This window comes from Rattus norvegicus, chromosome 5 (genome assembly GCF_036323735.1).
Source record: "Rattus norvegicus strain BN/NHsdMcwi chromosome 5, GRCr8, whole genome shotgun sequence".
In the NCBI taxonomy this organism is placed as follows: domain Eukaryota; kingdom Metazoa; phylum Chordata; class Mammalia; order Rodentia; family Muridae; genus Rattus; species Rattus norvegicus.
In genome coordinates, this window is record NC_086023.1 from 158,974,159 (window position 1) to 158,992,267 (window position 18,109).

At 52.1% G+C, this 18,109-nt stretch overlaps 1 protein-coding gene across 3 annotated transcripts; it reads right to left on the reverse strand.

Annotated features, from left to right (window-relative positions):
* Positions 1 to 31: 31 nt before the first annotated feature.
* Clcnka (chloride voltage-gated channel Ka) lies at positions 32 to 15,117 on the reverse strand. Of its 3 annotated transcripts, none has more exons than XM_063288464.1 (20): positions 14,952 to 15,117; positions 14,254 to 14,574; positions 13,538 to 13,666; positions 12,826 to 12,954; positions 11,927 to 12,066; positions 11,322 to 11,399; positions 11,161 to 11,239; positions 10,281 to 10,406; positions 8,785 to 8,869; positions 8,592 to 8,693; positions 7,934 to 8,018; positions 7,509 to 7,682; positions 6,294 to 6,363; positions 6,029 to 6,139; positions 5,120 to 5,333; positions 3,910 to 4,043; positions 2,514 to 2,602; positions 2,298 to 2,381; positions 690 to 776; positions 32 to 367 (listed from the first exon to the last, which is right to left on the reverse strand). In XM_063288464.1, the coding sequence occupies exons 2-20, from the start codon at positions 14,351 to 14,353 to the stop codon at positions 320 to 322; spliced, it is 2,064 nt and encodes a 687-aa protein (XP_063144534.1). In that variant the 5' UTR covers positions 14,354 to 14,574; positions 14,952 to 15,117; the 3' UTR covers positions 32 to 319. The 3 variants fall into 3 exon arrangements, with proteins under 3 accessions (XP_063144534.1, XP_008762514.1, NP_445779.2); XM_008764292.4 differs by having other exon boundaries at positions 14,254 to 14,443; positions 14,952 to 14,994; NM_053327.2 differs by having other exon boundaries at positions 33 to 367; positions 14,254 to 14,358; positions 14,952 to 14,990.
* Between the last annotated feature and the right edge of the window lie 2,992 nt (positions 15,118 to 18,109).

The following is an 18,109-nucleotide window of genomic DNA, read 5'->3' on the forward strand; positions in this document are numbered from 1 at the left end:
CTCTTGAGGGAGAAAATGGGTGAACAGTGGCTCTGGGAACCAGCTTTACTTTTATTTTCTCAGGAGCTACTGGTTGTGAATAGATAATCCCAGAAGGGACATGCACCAGGGTGAGATTTGTCCCTTCCAGACCAGAGAGATGTTGTGCTCTCGGTGTAGGCCATGATGAATACGGAGTCCCGTTCAGCTGGGTAGAGCTGCCTGAGGCACTGGGGAGCCGGGCTGGGCTGGAGGGGTGGGGTAGGGAGGGAAATGGGGTGGGGCTCTGTGCAGCCTCTGCAGCTCTTAGCTGGGGTCCTGTTCTGACCCCAACGCTGGCTCACTTGGGGGCTGGTGGGTTGATCAAGGTGGAAATGGCTTTCTTCAGCTACAAGAGAGAGAAAAGGATCAAGGTGGGGGGGAGGGATGGGGGAGACACCTCTGGTCTCTATCCAGAGCACCCCCATAATGATGAAGATTTACTGCTGGTGCCTATCCCAACACACAGATAAGGGACTCTGAACCCAGGAGGTGGCAGGCTGGTAACTGACGACCCAGGCTCAGTGGCCACTTTAATCCAAGGAAAGGCATACATCAGAGTTCTGTGTAGCTTTGAAAAGGGAACGTTGGTGCCCCCCCCCGTCCCTCCCCCGAGCTCCCCCCCACTCTTCCACCCCTGCCTGCTCTGTCCACCCTCAAGACCCCAGTACCTCCGCCCAGGACACAGAGCCCACAGCTTTGCCCCGTGACGTCACGAACAGCGACTGAAGGGTCAGCCGCTCAAAGAGGCTGTGTGCCTGTAGGGGGATTGACAGGAAATGATGGAGTCAAGGAACACCCCTCTGCCCACACATCCTTCTCTGGCCTGGTGAGTGAAGAGTTGAGTCCAGCCGTCAGTGTCTAATCTGACCACTAGAGGGAGCCAGACACCACATAAGAAGCAAGGCCTTAAGCAGAAGGAATCCTTTGGTCCAGGTTACCTGGACCTCAAGGGCATAGACCCTGGCAAAAAAGTTGGAGCCATAGCCAGGTCCCTAGGCTGCGATTGTCACCCCACCTCCACCCCAAGTGTGTCCTCTAAGAGGCTAGGTAATCTCTCAGCTTTCTCACAGGAGTCTGGGGAAGGGCCTCAAATCCGGGTCCCTGCGTGATGCTAAAAACCTTTACAAGTTCTTTGTTTAGTTTTTTATACAGGGTCTCTCTATGTAGCCATGGCTGTCCTGGGACTCACTATGGAGACCAAGATGGCCTCAAACTCACACAGATTTTCCTGCCTCTGCCTCCCACGTGTTGGGATTAAAGGTGTGTGCCGCCATGCCAGAATATTTTTTATGTGCATGGGTGTTTTGTGCATGCATGACTGTGTACCCATGTATGACGTGCCTCTAGGGGCCAGAAGAGGGTGCTGACTCCTCTAGGACTGGAGCTGCCATTTGCTTGTTGAGAATTGAACCCTAGCACTGGAAGAACAGCCAGTGTTCCTAAAGCTGAGGCATCTCTCCAGCTCCACGGGATGCTCTGACTAGCAGCATGGGTGTCTGCCCACAAGCACGTGTTCCCAAAGCTCTCTCAGGTCCCGATCTCCTCTGTACCTCTGTATTGTCTCAGAAACCCTGGCAGTGACCCAAGCTGGGGCTGCTGGGCACGTCTACAGGTGAGTGTGTGTGCCTGTGTGTGTGTGTGTGTGTGTGTGTGTGTGTGTGTGATATACTGTATATATGTGTTGTGTGTGTATGTGATGTGTTGTGTGTGTTGTATATGTGTATATGTGTTGTGTGTATGTACATGTGTGTATGTGTGTGCGTGCATGTGTGTTTTATATATATGTTGTATGTGTATGGGTGTGTAATATGTGTGTGTATGTGTGATATGTGTGTATGTGTTGTGTGTGCTGTGTGTGTATATGTGTTGTGTGTATGTGTGTTACATGTGTGTATATGTGTTGTATGTGTGTATATGTGTTGTGTATATGTGTACATGTGTATGCTGTCTGTCTGTATGTATGTGTGATGTGTATGTATGTGTGTACATATATGTGTGTATTGTCTAAGTGTATATGTGTAGTGTGAATAAATGTGTGTATATTGTGTGTTGTATGTATGTATATGTGTGTTGTATGTGTATATATGCATATATGTATGTGTATATGTGTGTATTGTGTGTGTTGTATGTGTGTATATGTATTGTTATGTGTTATGTGTGTATGTGTGTATGTGTGTATGTGGTGTGTGTGTGTGTGTACACCCCTTCATAGAGGGAGGATGTGGAGCCTGATGTCCCCCATCAGGTCCTCCCTCTCCACCCATTTCTTCCCTTACCTGATACAGGGAGGTCTCTGGGGACAGCTGCAGGGTCACTGGCTGTGTGGGGCAGCCACCTGCCAAGATGTCCTGGAGAAAGCGCTGGGATTGGAAAAAGACAATGGAGCCTGAGCCAGCCTACAGTTCCCAGCCTCCTGACCCCCGAACTCCTCTCTCCCTTCAGAGCCCTGCTCACACCCACACTCTGTCCCCACACCTGGCAGGGGTGCCCACCTCTTGGCCTGGAGCCCAGGAAGCTGGCTGGGTCTGGAGGGCTTGCACCAAGTGGGTCCGTTCCACAATGCCCACCAGGGTCTGAGACTCTAGGAAGCGCAGAGGAAGGGACTTGTTATAAAAATGGAAGTCACATTATATGAGTACCTACTATGTGCCACGAACATGCTGGGTGCTTCTTTGTAAAGATTTGATGATTGTTTTTATTTTATGTGTATGAAGGTTTTGCCTGTATATGCGCATTACACATATTATTGCAGTGCCCACAGAGGCCAGAAGATGGCGCCAGAGTCCACAGAACTAGAGTTAAGAATGGTTGTGAGATGGCATGAGAGTGCTGGGAACTAAGGCCAGGTCCGTAAGAATGGCCACGATCTTCGGTCCCCAGCTCCGAAAAAAAGAACCAAAAAAAAAAAAAAAAAAAAAAAGAATGGCCACGATCTTAGGTGGTCTCTCTCCAGCCTCATGCTGGGTGTTTTCCTTTTTGGTTTTTTTTTTTTTTTTTGGTTTTTTTTTTTAATTTATTAGATATATTTCTTTATTTACATTTCTTTTTTTAAAATTTTTTAAAAAGATTTATTTATTTATTATAGATGAGTACACTATAGCTGTCTTCAGACGTCCCAGAAGAGGGTATCAGATTCCATTACAGATGGTTGTGAGCCACCATGTGGGTGCTGGGATTTGAACTCAGGACCTCTGGAAGAGCAGTCAGTGCTCTTCACTGCTGAGCCATCTCTCCAGCCCCCTCTTTATTTACATTTCGAATGTTATTCCCTTTCCCGGTTTCCTGTCCATAAGCTCCCATCCCCTCCCCATCCCCCATACGGGTATCCCCCCCACTCACCCCCCATCCACTCCCCCTACACCACATATTCCCATGCACTGGGTCCAACCTTGGCAGGACCAAGGGCTTCCCCTTCCACTGGTGCCCCAACAAGGCTATTCCCTGTTACATGTGATGCTGGGTGTTCTTAAGTGTCAGAGGAAATTTACAGAATTTTCAGTCTCCTAGGACCTTTCACCCAGTTTACAGATGAGGAAACACAGGCTGAGAGGCCCAGCAGGTCCTGCCTCCTGGAACCGAGTTTTAGACACGGATATCTGGCGGCAGTGGTTGGCTGTATCATCCTTGACTAGAATCCCGAGAGCTATCCCAGGCTGATTTACGACGCCTTCTTGTCTCTAAACACCCGGACGTTAGCATAGTTATCATATCCATTTCATTCATGAATAAACCAAAGCACAGAGAAGCGAAGGGACATGCCCCAGGTCACACAGCAGTCTGGATTCAGAGGCACATCTAACACCCTGCCTGCCCTTGCTGCCCTGATACTTAGAGGGAATCCCCACCCAGCCCCCCATGCAATGCCCCATTCCCACCCCAGCTGAATACCTCTGGTCTCCACCAAGGGATATTGAGACACTTCTGTAGAGGTCACAACTTTGACCACCTCCTCCAGGGGCGTGTCCTTGGCCAGCGTGGTGAGGTTACAGTTCATGAAGTGTTCCACAGTCACAGGGTAGGAGCTGTGGGCAGAGGGAGGCAGGTAGCAGGCTCTGAAGTGTGTGTGTGGGGTTGCTGGCCCCCAGGACAAGACAAGGAACCTTGCTGGGAGAGTACCCACGTATGTAGCCGATAGCTTAATGTTTACCTTCAACTTAGCAAGATATGGGAAAGAGACCTCAGCAAAATAGTTTCTAGGCTGCGTCAGTTGTCCCTAAGTGTGGGCAGTGCCATCCCATGAGCTATTGTCCTGAACTTAATACTACGAGGTGAGCACCAGCATTTATATCTCTCTCTGCTTGGTAGACGCAATATGACTGGCTGCCTCACATTCCTGCCGCCATGCCTTCCCCACCATGATGGACTGTGCACCCCTCAGACTGTGAGCCAGCATAAACCCAGACTTCCTCGAGTTGCTTCTGTTGGGTGTTTTATTGTACCAAGGAGAAACGTTACAAATATTTTTGGTTTCTGAATGCAAGACCAGGAACACTGAAGGAATGAGTAATGCTTAGGACTCTGCGATGGGAAAGAACATAGAGACAGATTTATTGATGGGAATATTCTGTGTTCCTGGTTCTCCAACACCAGCTTCAGTGGCGGCTGGATCACCTTACAGAATCCTGCTTTAAACAAATGTTTAGTTTTGCCTTTTTCTCGTGCCTGAGAGAAGTTTATAGAAGGTTTGAGAGCATGAGAAAAGTCACTCTCACAGGACATCGAGGTAACAGGTCTGAAGCAGGACAGAAGCTTGCAGGAGGTTGCAGCTGGATCTAGACAAAGGAGATCTTGAGCCTCAATCATGGCTGCTTTGAGAACAGAAACTGCCGGGTGAGGAAGGACCTCTGACCCCATCTGTATCCCAGCTCCTGACCACCTAGCTGAGCCAGCGGAGCAAGAGAGGAGGAGAGAGGCCTCCTCTAGCTGGTGCCCAACCTCCATGTGACTGAAGTAAGACTTGTCAGGCTCTGGCTTTCTCTCCCAGCCCATCAGGGCCAGATAATGGGCTGAGGACAATTGCAGTGGTGTTGCGGGGCGCGGGGGAGTCCCTTAACTTCCATACCATCCTGGACATCCCATTGCTCAGTCCCAGGCTCACCCAATCTGTCGGCCACGGATCCACGGCAGGTACGGCAGTTTCTTGGCCATGATGGTGCCATCGTAGAAAGACGGCTGACAGTTTTGAGAGATGGCATTGGCCGCCAGCACGGCCATCAGCACAGGCAGTGCATGAACGATCTGGCCGGTCAGCTCAAAGGCCAGCAGTGCTGTGGAGATGGTGTGGGTCACCGCCCCCGAGAAGGCAGCAGCACCTGCAGGGTCAGAACCACAGTGGGTGACTCCGGCCAGGGGCAGGGTTCACCCACAGGGCAAGGTGGGTATAGTGTGACTGTGGCTAGAGGCAGAAGGGCACACACTGGAAGCTGCTAAAGTGCCCAGGCATGGCAGGAGAGAAGGGATACAGAGGGGCTAGGGGATGGGAAATAGAGCTAAAAAAATGGCATATGCCTTTCATTCCATCACTCAGGAGACAGAGGCAGGCAGACCTCTGAGTTCAATGAGGCTGGTTTACAAAATGGCTTCCAGGACAGCTATACAGAGAAACCCTGGAGAGAGAGAGAGAGAGACAGAGACAGAGACAGAGAGAGAGACAGACAGAGACACAGAGACAGACACAGAGACTGAGAGACTGAGAGACAGACAGAGACTGGGAGACAGACATAGACTCATAGACAGAGACAGACAGAGAGACAGAAATAGACAGACTGAGAGACAGAGACAGAGAGACAGAAAGACAGAGAGAGACGGAGACACAGAGAGACACAGAGACACAGACATGGAGAAGAGAGACAGAGATGAGAGATGACGGGACTTTGGGAGTGGACGGGGCTTTAGAAGTTGGGAGGCACACTGTACAATTCACTCCATGCCATACACAAACACCAGCCCTTTCATTCATATGCTAGACGTGGTGGTCTTCCCACCCGAAGGGCCCAGGTTCACTCACCTGCCAGAGCATAGCCCCCAGGCATGATGGGGTTGACCTCTCTGCCAGCCACAATGCCCTCTGGGAAGGCGACAGACAGGGCCTCTCCCAAGAGGCGCCCAATGGCAGCTCCTGACATAGACTCAGAGTGAAGGAGCAGTTAGGCAGACCTGACCCCCAAGACCCTCGAACCCTGCCTCATTCTCGTACCACCCTGGGAGACAGATGGTATGTGGGAGTCGGGGTTATGTCCTGTGCCCTTGCACCTCCGGGGGTCCAGACTCACCAATGATGAATATGGGCATGAAATACCCAGCAGGCATGGGGATCGTGGTAGCCAGAATCAGCATCCAGAACTGTGTAGGAGAGGGGACCAGAGGGCAGAGGTTATGAGCAACAGAGGCAGAAGTAAACGGGGGTGGGGGGCATGGGACAGAAATGGGAGTTTCTCAGAGAGAAGGATGCCTATGCTGGACCTGCAGTCCTGACTGGAATTACAGATGACATCAAACAACTCCAGGTGGGCTGGAGAGATGGCTCAGCAGTGAAGAGCACTGACTGCTCTTCCAGAGGTCCTGAGTTCAAATCCCAGCAACCACATGGTGGCTCACAACCATCTATAATGGGATCTGATGCCCTCTTCTGGTGTGTCTGAAGACAGCTACAGTGTACTTATATACATAAAGTAAATAAATATTAAAAAAAAAAACACCAGGGGAAGTAACCAAACCCTATTAAAGGCCCCACTGTGTGCTGGGCACATGTTAGGTCATTCATTTTCTTGCCCTTAGCCTGCTCTTTGGGTAGAAAGTGTAACTACTCCATTGCCTTGTGTTTTTTCAAAAGATTTTATTTATTTATTATATGTATGTATGTGAGCACCCTGTCACTATCTTCAGACACACCAGAAGAGGGCATCGGATCCCATTATAGATGGTTGTGAGCCACCATGTGGTTGCTGGGATTTGAACTCAGGACCTCTGGATGAGCAGTCAGTGCTCTAACCACTGAGCCATCTCTCCAGTCCAACATTTTTAAAAAATTATTTTTCATCGCTTCATCTTTAAAAGTGCATGTACAAATTTGTACATGTGTGTATGTGTTTGCTCGTGCGCTCGAGCACATGTGCACGCGTGTGCAGGTCAGAGGACAAGCTCAGGTGTTATGCTTAGAACTGCTGTCCACCTCCTTTGAGAGAGTCTCTCACTGACCTGGTGTTTACCAATTGGTTGGATCAGACAGATCAGCGAGCCCTAAGGGAACCTCCTGACCCCACCTCTCCAGGGCTGGGGTCGTTTTTTCCAAGCATGCCCACCTCCTTAAGGACGCCGAGCTACTTCACTGTATAGATGAAGGAACTGAGTTAAAAGTAAAAAGAAGCTAATGTGACCTCCCTAGGAACACAGTGGGCCAGGCTCAGGTTGTAAGGGGACAGTGTTCCAGTGTCCATCCATGGAGGCCGCCCTGTCCTACCCCAGATCTGTGTACAGGAGGGACCCACCTTCATGACCAGGAAGAAGGCCAGAGTCCCAAAGATGGTGAACCGTGGGTGACACCATTCCAACCACAGGTTCTGGGGGTCCGGCTCCGCAGGCCAGGGTGGGGATGAGTTTCGGGTCATCAGTGCCCAAGAGTTGTTGTCAAACAGAGAGTGCAAATGCTCTGCCATGGACAGCTGTGGCAAAGGCAGTGGGAGGGGGGTCAGTAGGTCCCCAGCTGTCCCATCACCCACCTGAGCCTACTATTCTACCTCTTCCCAGCTGAGGACCCTGAGGATGGCCCTGCTGTTGCTGAAATATAACCTGATCAAGGACCCCTAGGGATCTCCCCTGGAGAGTTTGGGCGGGGAGTGACTGAGACCCGACCTACACCGAGGAGACGGTCAATGGGGCTCACCACCCATCCCAGTAGCTCAGAGCCCCTTACCCGGGAGGCCATGAAGCGACCCACACCAGGTGGATAGGTGATGGAGGCCAGGACCAGGGCAACCAGAGCTGCGTAGGACGGCTTGCTGTGAGAGAAATGGAGATCTCTCTGTTGGCCCCATCTCCTTCCCCCACAATGTAGGGAGACAAGATGGCGCCCAAGCAAAGACAAAAGGACAACCCCAGGGATCACAATGAGGAAAGAGCTAGTGAGGTGGGCAAAGCAGAAAACCTGACAAACCCCCTTCAGGGAGGAAGGTGGGGGAGCCCAGGAGGAGGGGTATAGTAAGAGGAGGGCTGAGTGTGAGGGTTTGGGACAGAGGGGGACAGTGAGGACAGATCTTCCAGGCCAAGGTGGGATTGATTGGCCTTCCTAGGTCAGGAGGGAGGAAGAGGAACTTCAAGATCAGGGGTAGAGGCAGCTCAGAGAGAAGAGTAGACAATGAATGCTGGGAAGGGTCCCATGATGGGCTTGGTTTGTAGTCAATGGGTCAAGAGATGTGGGACTTAGCCGGGGTGGATATTAGTGAAGAAATGGATACTATGATTGAGGCGTTCCATAGAAGATACCTAAAGGACCAGTGGGTAAGATACTAACGCAGGGGTGGGGCTTTCTACAAAAGGTTGGGAGTGGGTGTCCCCTGCCGGCCTTCACCCACCTTGTAGCCAACAGTCTGGAGGTGTACCGATTGGTCTTGATAAAGCAGAGAAAAGTTCTCTGACAGAACAGGTACGCGCAGCTCAGGACCCCGCAGATGAACCTGACAGTGGCGGTGAGGGTAAATCTGGAGCTGCCCCAGTTCATGCCTGGAGGAGCTCAGTTGGGCTGTCAGGGCCTGAGACCCCACTCACCCCAGAGCCACAAAGAAGAAGATTTCAGGCAGGTCAAAGGGCACATCCACTCGGAATCTGGTCTTGTAGATGGAGGTGATGGTCTCTGGGGGGAAGGTGCGAGCAGGGGGTCAGAGATCACACTCCTCCCCACCCAAATCGTCTTTCAAAATAATCCATACCAGGAAGATGCCCTGAGAGCAAATGACTCTGGCCCTGAACCTGGGCCTGCCATTCAGACACCCTTAGCACTTTCCACCCTTAGAGCCTTTCTCTCAACCCAGCACCACTAGCTCCCTTCTGTCTACCTAGACGCTCAAGGAGAGAAGTGCTAGCAACTAAGATTCCCCAAGAAAACTCAGTGTCCGACAGGAAGATTCAGTACCACAGGAACCCTGACATCAGGAGATTTTCTACATCTGCACATGTCTCCTCTCTCAGCTTCTCCTCAAGTTGTGGCCCTTCCAGTTTTGGGCAAAATATAAGTAAATTTGTCATTCCATTTCTGCGTCTGTCATGTCATTTCCTCTCCAGGGTGAATGTCTCAGCACAGAGCGCCCGTTGTGACCGGGTGCTACTCTGACAACACTTTAGCGATCGAGAACCGACCAGGGTCTATCGTGATTTAGCGCTGTTCTTGGGAGGAACAGTTTGCTCAGGGACGGGAGAGGAGACACGTAAAGGTCAAAGGAGTCACTTGTAGTGTCCCTCTCAAAGACCACATGGAGATCCTCGAGGTGTCCGATCGTGTTACACAGCCTTCTACCCAGAAGAGATTTTCAATATCTTCTGACCTTGGCTGCTGTGTGTACTCTGCTCACGGGCACACGGCCTGTGGCTCCTCTCTTAGCCTGCGTGCTTTAGCTGCTCTTAGTGGAACATACACACCAGTTCAGAGACAGTACAGCACCGCCAGGCCCTCGAGCCTGACGAATGGACACACCAGTTCAGAGACAGTACAGCACGGCCAGGCCCTCACGCCTGACAAATGGACACAAAAATGGGGGGGGGTTGTAGTGAGGGTCACAGCCACGAAGATTCCTGTAGGAAAATTTCATGCTGGGCGTGAAGATGTCCTGACCCCAGAAACAGGACTGTTCACAGGCACGTGTTTTCTGGATTTTGTTTAACCTTCTCCATGACGCTGTAGTGACCAAGGTGCAGAGAGACTAAGAATATCACTCCAGCGTCACCCATTTAAGTCACACACATATGGGTGTGCACATTCATTCATATTCATTCTCATATTCATTCTCTCTCTCTCTCTCTCTCTCTCTCTCTCTCTCTCTCTCTCTCTCTCTCTCTCTCGTGATTTTTCTTTTTGTATAGGTAAGTATTCAGACCCAGAGAGCTAGACTTTATGGCTAGATTCTCCAGAAACCAAGGTGGAGGAGGAAGGGAGGGAGGGAGGGAGGAAGGAAGAGGTGAATGGAGTTGAGAAGGAAGGAGGAGTCAATGGGGGAGGAGGGAGTCACAGAAGAGGGAGGGCGGAGACTAGGTCCCAATACGGCGCTCACCCTGTTCACTGTTGAAGACCCCTAGGAGACGGAACATGAAGGCCCCGCATGTGGCGGCAAAGAAGCCCCTCCAGTAATTCCAGACGGAGAAGTGAGAGGACATGACCTCGATGCTGAACAGGACACCTAGGGGGCACACGGCTCAGGAGGACCCCTTTTCCTTGGCTCTAGGATGTGGGGAGCCACTTTCTCCTTGACCTGCTGCTTGCTGCCTGGAGAGCTGGAGGCCCCCTATCGCCTTTGTCCTTGACTCAAGCAGAGAAGGTCAGCATATCCCCACCCCCACCTATGGGGTGGGTGTTAGCATTTTGTCAAAGCTCCGCCCCACAGTTACCTGGCAACAGCCAGGTGTGCCTGACTCACTATAAAAGGGGTTGCTTGCCCCAACCCTTGTTCTCTCTGGCTCTCTTACTCTCTTCTCCCTTTAACCTTTCTCTCCCATTCTCCTCCCCACTCTCTCCCCCCTTCTCTGCCCCTACTGCCGTCTTAACTCCCCTCCCCATGCCCTGAATAAACTGTTCTGTACTGTACAGTGGTGTGGTGGCTGTTCCCTCGTGAGGGAAGGGATGTTTCAGCGTGCGCCCGCAGACCCCAACCTCACCACACCTCCATTGAACATATCCTCCCTCTCTTTATCTTCTTGCAAACACATCAGTAGGGCCATGAGGCTTTCTGTTTTTCCAGCCCAGGAAACCAGGCATGAGTTCCTAAGAAGTCTACAGCGATCGGATACTTCACCCCAACCACCCTGGGGTGGCTGCGCATATGGAAGGATTGAAGGTTCTCCTGCCTGGATCAGGAGCCATCTGAGGGACCTGATCAAACTGGAGGGGACAGGCCCATGGGAGCTACCGAGTGACTGAGAGGACTGAACCCTCACCGCTGAAGGGGGCTGCGAAAACTGTGGCCACGCCCACTGCCGCTGCCGCCGAGAGCATTTCAATTTCCTTGGCCTTGTTCTGGGGGAAAACAGAACCCCAGGTTCAGAACTAGCTTACTTCCCCTTCTAGTCTCAAAGGGGTTTTTCCTTGTCGCCCTCACCTCAGTTTCCCCAATGGTCTTGGCGCGCACTCGGCCCAGATAAGCAGAAATCATCACGCTCAGGTGCACGAAGGGGCCCTGAGGGGGAGAGGCTTGATGCGGGACAAGAGTACATGTCCTGGGGAAAATGAGTCCTTCCCTCCTCCCCTCTCCTCCTCCTCTTCCTCCTCTTCCTCCTCCTCTTCCTCCTCCTCCTCCTCCCCCTCCTCCTCTCCCTCCTCCTCCTTTCCTTCCTTCTCTTCCTCCTCTCCCTCCTCTTCTTCTCCCTCCTCCTCTCTCCTCCTCCCCTTCTCTTCTCCCTCCTCTCCCTCCTCCTCTTCTCCCTCCTCCTCTTCTCCCTTCTCCTCTTCCTCCTCCCCCTCCTCCTCCTCCCCGTCCTCCTCTTCTTCCTCTTCCTCCCCCCTCCTCCTCCCCTTCCTTAAGGCCCAGGGTGAACAGAGCCACAAGCCTGGCCCAAAGACAAAGTCACCATCATTTACATCCTTGTCTCCGGCCAACCCCAAACCCCAGGGCTACCCTGAGATGCATCTTGTCACACGTGGAGACTTAGCTGTGCTTCCAGAGGCATGGAGACAGAGGGAGGAAGGGGTCCGCCTAGTTCATACCACTTTGCCTAGGAAGATGGTACTGCCTGTTGCCAGGGTGCAGGAGAGGCCCACCACCTTGGCCCCGAAGTTCTTGATGTCTAGGTAGTCCTCCAGGACCACACCGGACAGCATGGTCTTCAGCTCTGGGAGTCCAGACCCTGGGGCCAGGGAAAGGCAATGTATACACTCTCCCATTCTCTCTCTCCCCCACTTCTCCTCCAATACCAACCCTGCTTAGCAAGATCAGAGAAAGTCAGGCGCGTCTCCAAGGTACGGCTGCCCCTTTCTCTCAAGAAGGTCTCATTGTCTGGGCCCAGACTAGCCTGGAGCTGGCAGCCAGTCTCCTGCTTCTACTTCCCAAATACTGCTATTCCAAGCAAGAACCTCCATGCCCAGCACAGACCAAACACACAGCACTCTCTGGCATCACCCCCTGGACCTCACAGACGCTGAGAGGAAGATTTCATAACTCAGCTATCAGGAGAGAGAGCCGAGGGTCTGAGGGGACCTTGAAGTTGGTAGCAGCAGGGTGGGGACCCAGAGATTATCAGGCCACTCCCAGAGACACCTGGGAGACCTTCCTGGGCTGTGGCTAAAGGCTGCTGTAGGGGCTGGGAGCCTGCTGCTTCCCTCAGCACAGCGGTGACATGAGCTGTGTGTGCTCCTGCAAGTGACCAGCCACCAATCTTTTTTATCAGCCCAGAGGAGCCTAGGGAACTCTGCTGTCCCTCTCCCAGTGTGACTTTGGGTAAGTGGCTGATCTCTTACAAGCCTGCTCCCCACCCCCAGTCAGATCAGTCTCCTCCCCCGCCCCCCCCCCTACCTCCTGAGAAGCCCCACAGGATGTGGGAAGGTTTGGACCCATGGGGCCTGCAGGACAAGGTCGGTTGGCCAGAGACCAGGTGACCATGACTCACCTCCAGAGAAGGGTGAGATGCTCTGCGAGAAGCCGGAGGAGAAGGACAGAAGAGCCACAGGGTAGACGGTCCAGGAGAGGTACCGGAGCAGGTGGCCGTCCCCAACCTCCCGGTATAGCCATTTGTGTGCTGGAAATGGCCAGCAGTCAGGGAGCCACCCAGAGCCTCAGCCCTGGGGGACACTATGGTGCCCACTTATAAACCAGGAAAGGGCCCAAGGCCACCCTCTGAGCTGAGGGTGACCAGGTTGCCTAGGTCTATATCTGGTTTCCAACTTCCGGCTTGTGGGACTTCAGTGACTTGACTGAGCCTCAGTTTCCCGTCTGTCCAGTAGCCAGGGATGGCACCTCCCCAAACGCCCCAACCCCGGGTCCCTGGATGACCAAAAGGGGGCCTAGAAGTGTGAGCGCCCACTGGGCAGTCATCATGGAGGGAGAGGGGAAGCAGGGATGGGACAGTAACCATAAGTAGAGCCTCCCAAGAGGCATTAGGGATCTTTCCCATTGTGCAGATAGATGGCTGAGGCTCAGAGAGGGGAAGGAACCTTGCCAGGGTCACACAGCTGGTGAGATTCGAAGCCAGCACCAACTCCAGGCCTGGCTCCCCACAGCCCCTCCCCCACACCTCACTGCCCACGGCGGTCCAGCTGGCATCCCAAGCGTGTATAGGAATCCCACCGCCCCGAGCTATGTGCGTGCCTGGGAGGCCTTACCTCTGACCACACGTCCAATGGCAAAGTTCATGGCATAGCTGATCAGAGCCATGAGCACCCCGAGAGCCACCAGGAAGTGCCAGTCCTCACCCACACGGAACAACCGCTCTTTCAGCCACTCTAGGCCCCCTGGACAGGACACTGGGGTCACAGCTCCTTCCCTGGAGGCTGCTCAAGCTCTTGCTTTGGGAGTAGCCAAAGCAAGCTAGGAGCCCAGAGCTCCAGTCTGGGGTGATGAGAGGGGCTCTGGCTCATGGAAGGGGCTGAGCAGGATGCGTAGAAAGTGGCGTAGGTTTCAGGAAGGTGTCCCCCCACTTCAGTCACACTGGGGCCTGGCAGAAGGCTGATCAAGGTGGCAGAGAAGAGGGCTGGTACTACACCTCTTACTGTTATCTCATTAAGGTCTGAGACTTAGCAACCATGAAGGGAAGTCACCCCCAGGGCCTGCAGACCATCCACACTTCAGGCCTCCAGCTATCCCCTTGGTCACTGACTGCCAGCCCAGCCTAGAAGATGACCTCCTCTGGCTGTAGGCATCAGCACTGGAGCCTGTGCTCTGACACTTTCTGGGGTCTCTGCTTTCTCTGCCAACAGTGAGGATGGTCAGGTTCTAAGTAGGCAGACAGAAGTGAACAGGGTGGTCTTCGGTCTAGGCTCCCTGATGTCCCACGGGAACTTCGTGGGGGAGGGGGAGGGGGAGGGAGAACAGCTCTCACTTCTGACACCTCGGCGGATGCGTGGACACGGCCCCCATAGCTCTTGCAGAGTTACTGGCTTCCCAGAGGAGCCCTCACGCAGTCCCACGAGTTCTTCCATCCGTCCTGTGATTACGTGACCACTGCTTGGTGACAGCAGCTCTGTGCCCACGTCCTGCTTCTAGGTTCCTGCAAGACTCCACCTTCCGAACTGAAGCCAGAGGCTGATGCTGCTGGGTGCTCGCGGGTTGCCGGTGTGTAGGGTGTTATCTGGAGGGTTCGCCCATCTCCCTGTGCCCTCTCTACAAAGGCTCTGATACCTAGGAGGGGCCTGTGCACTGCCTGTGTGGAGTGGAACTTCTAAATCCCATCCATGTCGGGAAGCAGGTGGGATGGGGTTAGGTTCCTAATCCTCTTCAGAAACTCTTCCAGGCTGTGGCCGTGCTGCCGCTCTTCTGGGACTTAGGCACTCATTTTGCTCAGGGGGGATCCTGTTACCCCATCCCCATAGACAGCTCTAATGCCCCAGACCCATCCCTCAGTACCCTGTGTTCCTCAGCTCAGTTCCACAGAAAGCAGGAAGCCTCCAGACACAGAAGGAGGTCCTTGAGGGGTGATGAGCTGCCCTCACTGGTCCTATCGACATCCTCCCTGCCTGCCCTGATGCCCGCAGGCCCCACCCAAGTTCAAGTCAGCGCCTGCCTTCCCCCGCTCCTTACCTCTCAGTCCACCCTGCAGAGGTCCTGCGTGGCTGGCGCTCCTCTAACACAGCCTCTTTGTTCAGTGCCTCGTGCACCCGGGCAGGTGTGCATTCCACCAATCAACACCCTCCCCTCCCCCTCCCCGGCTTGAGTTTACGGTGACCACTAAGAATGTTCCAGACAAACCAACCAGAACTACTCCAGCCAACCGAGCAGGAAGGACACAGCGTCTGAGAGGTGAGGAAGGGGTACGGGGGTATCTCGCACGTGAGAGCTGGGCCGAGGGGCGCCCATCTGCGTCGCAGGACTCTGGGAGGGGGGATCCCTGGGGTCCAGATGTGGGAGTAGGAGCTGATGAACAGGCAGGGCAGGGAGGGGAGGGGTCTCCTCTGCTGTAACTGAGCCTTGGGGTCTGGTCACAGCAAAGAGATGCGGAGTGCAGAAGAGGCTGCCAGTGAGGGTGTGGGAGAACCGGAATCTCCCTGGCTGTCCACTCCTGGGAGCTGGGCACTTCCCAAAGCAGCTCAGAGCTTCCAAAACCCAGAAAGATGGCCAGTTACCCTGTTGGAGAGGAATGACATTGTAGATCTGTGGGGCTTCCTGTCCAAGGTCACAGAAGCCACCTGGCACATTGAAATGCACCTGCAATGTCCCCTACTCAGGAGGCTGAGGTAGGAGCACTTCTTGAAGCCCAGAGTTGCAGATCAATTTGAATAATATTTGAGATAGTAAGAGGCTATATCAAGGCAAAAAAGATGAGAGTAAGCTAAGAAGTTGTTTATTAGGGGTTGGGGATTTAGCTCAGTGGTAGAGCGCTTGCCTAGCAAGCGCAAGGCCCTGGGTTCGGTCCCCAGCTCTGGAAAAAAAAAAGTTGTTTATCGTTATTGTTGTTGTTGTTGTTACTTAATCTTTATTAAACTGTTAGTGAGAGACCACGAGTCGACGAGAGGACATGAGGCCTTATGCAGCTGGGTACGGACTCTCTGGTTTAGCTCCACTGCCAACCTTTAGCTTTTATTTTGTAAGATTTATTTATTTATTCTCTATAAGTACACTGTAGCTGTCTTCAGACACACCAGAAGAGGGCATCAGATCCCATTACAGATGGTTGTGAGCCACCATGTGGGTGCTGGGAATTGAACTCAGGACCTCTGGAAGAGCAGCCAGTGCTCTTAACCACTGAGCCATCTCTCCAGCCGTGAAGACACCACGGATTGGCAAGGCTCTTCTTCAGTGTGTATTCTCAGGAGCTTTGTCAGAGATCCACCAGCTGTGGATGCCTGGATTTGCTTTTGGGTGTTCTATTTGGCCCACTGGTAGTTTTGAGATCACGTGTTAAATTTCTCCATCTTTTAATTTCCCGCTCAGGATTCCTTTGACTTTAAACTTTTAGAGTGTTTCCCCATTCCTTAAAAAAAAACAAACAAAAACAAAAAACAAGAAAACCAACCAAGCAACCAAACAAACAAACCCAACTTTTTGCCGGTCAGTCGTTGGCACACTTTAATCCCAGCACTCAGGAGGCAGAAGCTGATTAATCTCTGAATTGAAGGCCAGCCTGGTCTACAGAGAAAGTTCCAGGATAGACAGGGATACACAGAGAAACCCTGTCTTGAAAAACTGGGGGAGGAGGGAAGATTATATTTAAGTATGTGTGTGCGTGTGTGTGCGTGTGTGTGTGTGTGTGTGTGTGTGTACATGTGTGTGTGTGCGTGCATGCATGTGTGCGTGAGTGTGTACATGTGTGTATGTGAGTGCAACTTTCCCTGGAGCCCACAAGAGGTCATCAGATCCCTTTTTTTTTTTTTTTTTTTTGGTTCTTTTTTTCGGAGCTGGGGACCGAACCCAGGGCCTTGTGCTTCCTAGGTAAGCGCTCTACCACTGAGCTAAATCCCCAGCCCCCATCAGATCCCTTAGAGCTGTAGTTGCAGGCAGTTTCTGACCCTCCTGATGTGGATGTTGGAACAAAACTCAGATCCTCTGTAGAAGCGGTTAGGGCTCTCAACTCCTGAGCTGACCTCCATACCTGGGCAATCCTGTCTGTTCGGAGAAAGACATTATCGGTATCTCGATAGAAAATCGAATCGAATCTATAGAACATTGGCAATATGGATATTTTAACAACAATTTAAAAAAAGATTTATTCATTTATTATATATAAGTACACTGTCGCTGTCTTCAGACACCAGAGAGGGCATCAGATCCCATTACGGATGGTTGTGAGCCACCATGTGGTTGCTGGGAATTGAACTCAGGTCCTCTGGAAGAGCAGTCGGGGCTCTTAACCACTGAGCCATCTCTCTAGCCCCCAACATTTTCTTTTTTTAAAGATTTATTTATTTATTTATTTATTTATTTATTTATTACATGAGCACACTGTAGCTGTCCTCAGACATACCAGAAGAGGCCATCAAGTCTCATTACAGATGGTTGTGAGCCACCATGTGGTTGCTGGGAATTGAACTCAGGATCTCTGGAAGAGCAGCCAGTGCTCTTAACCACTGAGCCATCTCTCCAGCCCTCATTTTTTTAAAAATAAAATTTTCTAGATTTATTTTTAATTAGTATTTGTAGATTTGTAAATGTGATTGGTTTCCTTCTGAAAAAGTTTAAGTGCTCAAAAAACAAAGTGAAACAGGAGGATTTCCTTTTTTCTGTTTTTAGTGGTGCTGTACCGGAGATCCAGGTTCTCACTTGTGCTAGACAAGCGTTCTGCTACTAAGCCCTGTCTGCAGCCGGCTTTTATGTTTTCATGTGTAAGCATGTGCATGTGTGAACATGGGCACGTGTGTGTGTGTGTGCATGTGTGTGTGCAAATGTGCGTGGAGATGCCGATGTCAGGTGTCTCCCCTCTGTCTCTCTCCAACTTTTTGTATTTTGTTTGGTTTCTTTTTGAGGCAAGGACTCACTATGTTGCCCTGGCTGACTAGAACTTGCTATGGCGACCAGGCCTGCCTGCCTCTGTTTCCGAAGTGCTGGGGTTAAGGGTGTGAGCCACCACTGCTCAGCCAACCAACCCTTCCTTCCTTCCTTCCTTCCTTCCTTCCTTCCTTCCTTCCTTCCTTCCTTCTTCTTTCCCTGTTCCCTTCTTTCTCCCCCTTTCAGAGCTGCTGATTCATAAACTGGGGGTAGGAGTGGGGACCAGGTCAGAAAGGAAGTGAAGGTTGTGGCTTTTC

What these genes read in the sequence shown, in the direction of transcription:
- Clcnka (XM_063288464.1), bottom strand. Translation starts at nt 14,353, where the DNA reads ATGGAAGAACTCGTGGGACTGCGTGAGGGCTCCTCTGGGAAGCCAGTA. An exon ending in TCCCTTGGTGGAGACCAGAG is followed by an intron (nt 2,603 to 3,909) that starts GTATTCAGCTGG and finishes TGCGCTTCCTAG; the next exon opens with AGTCTCAGACCCTGGTGGGC. An exon ending in CAGAGACCTCCCTGTATCAG is followed by an intron (nt 777 to 2,297) that starts GTAAGGGAAGAA and finishes ATCCCCCTACAG; the next exon opens with GCACACAGCCTCTTTGAGCG.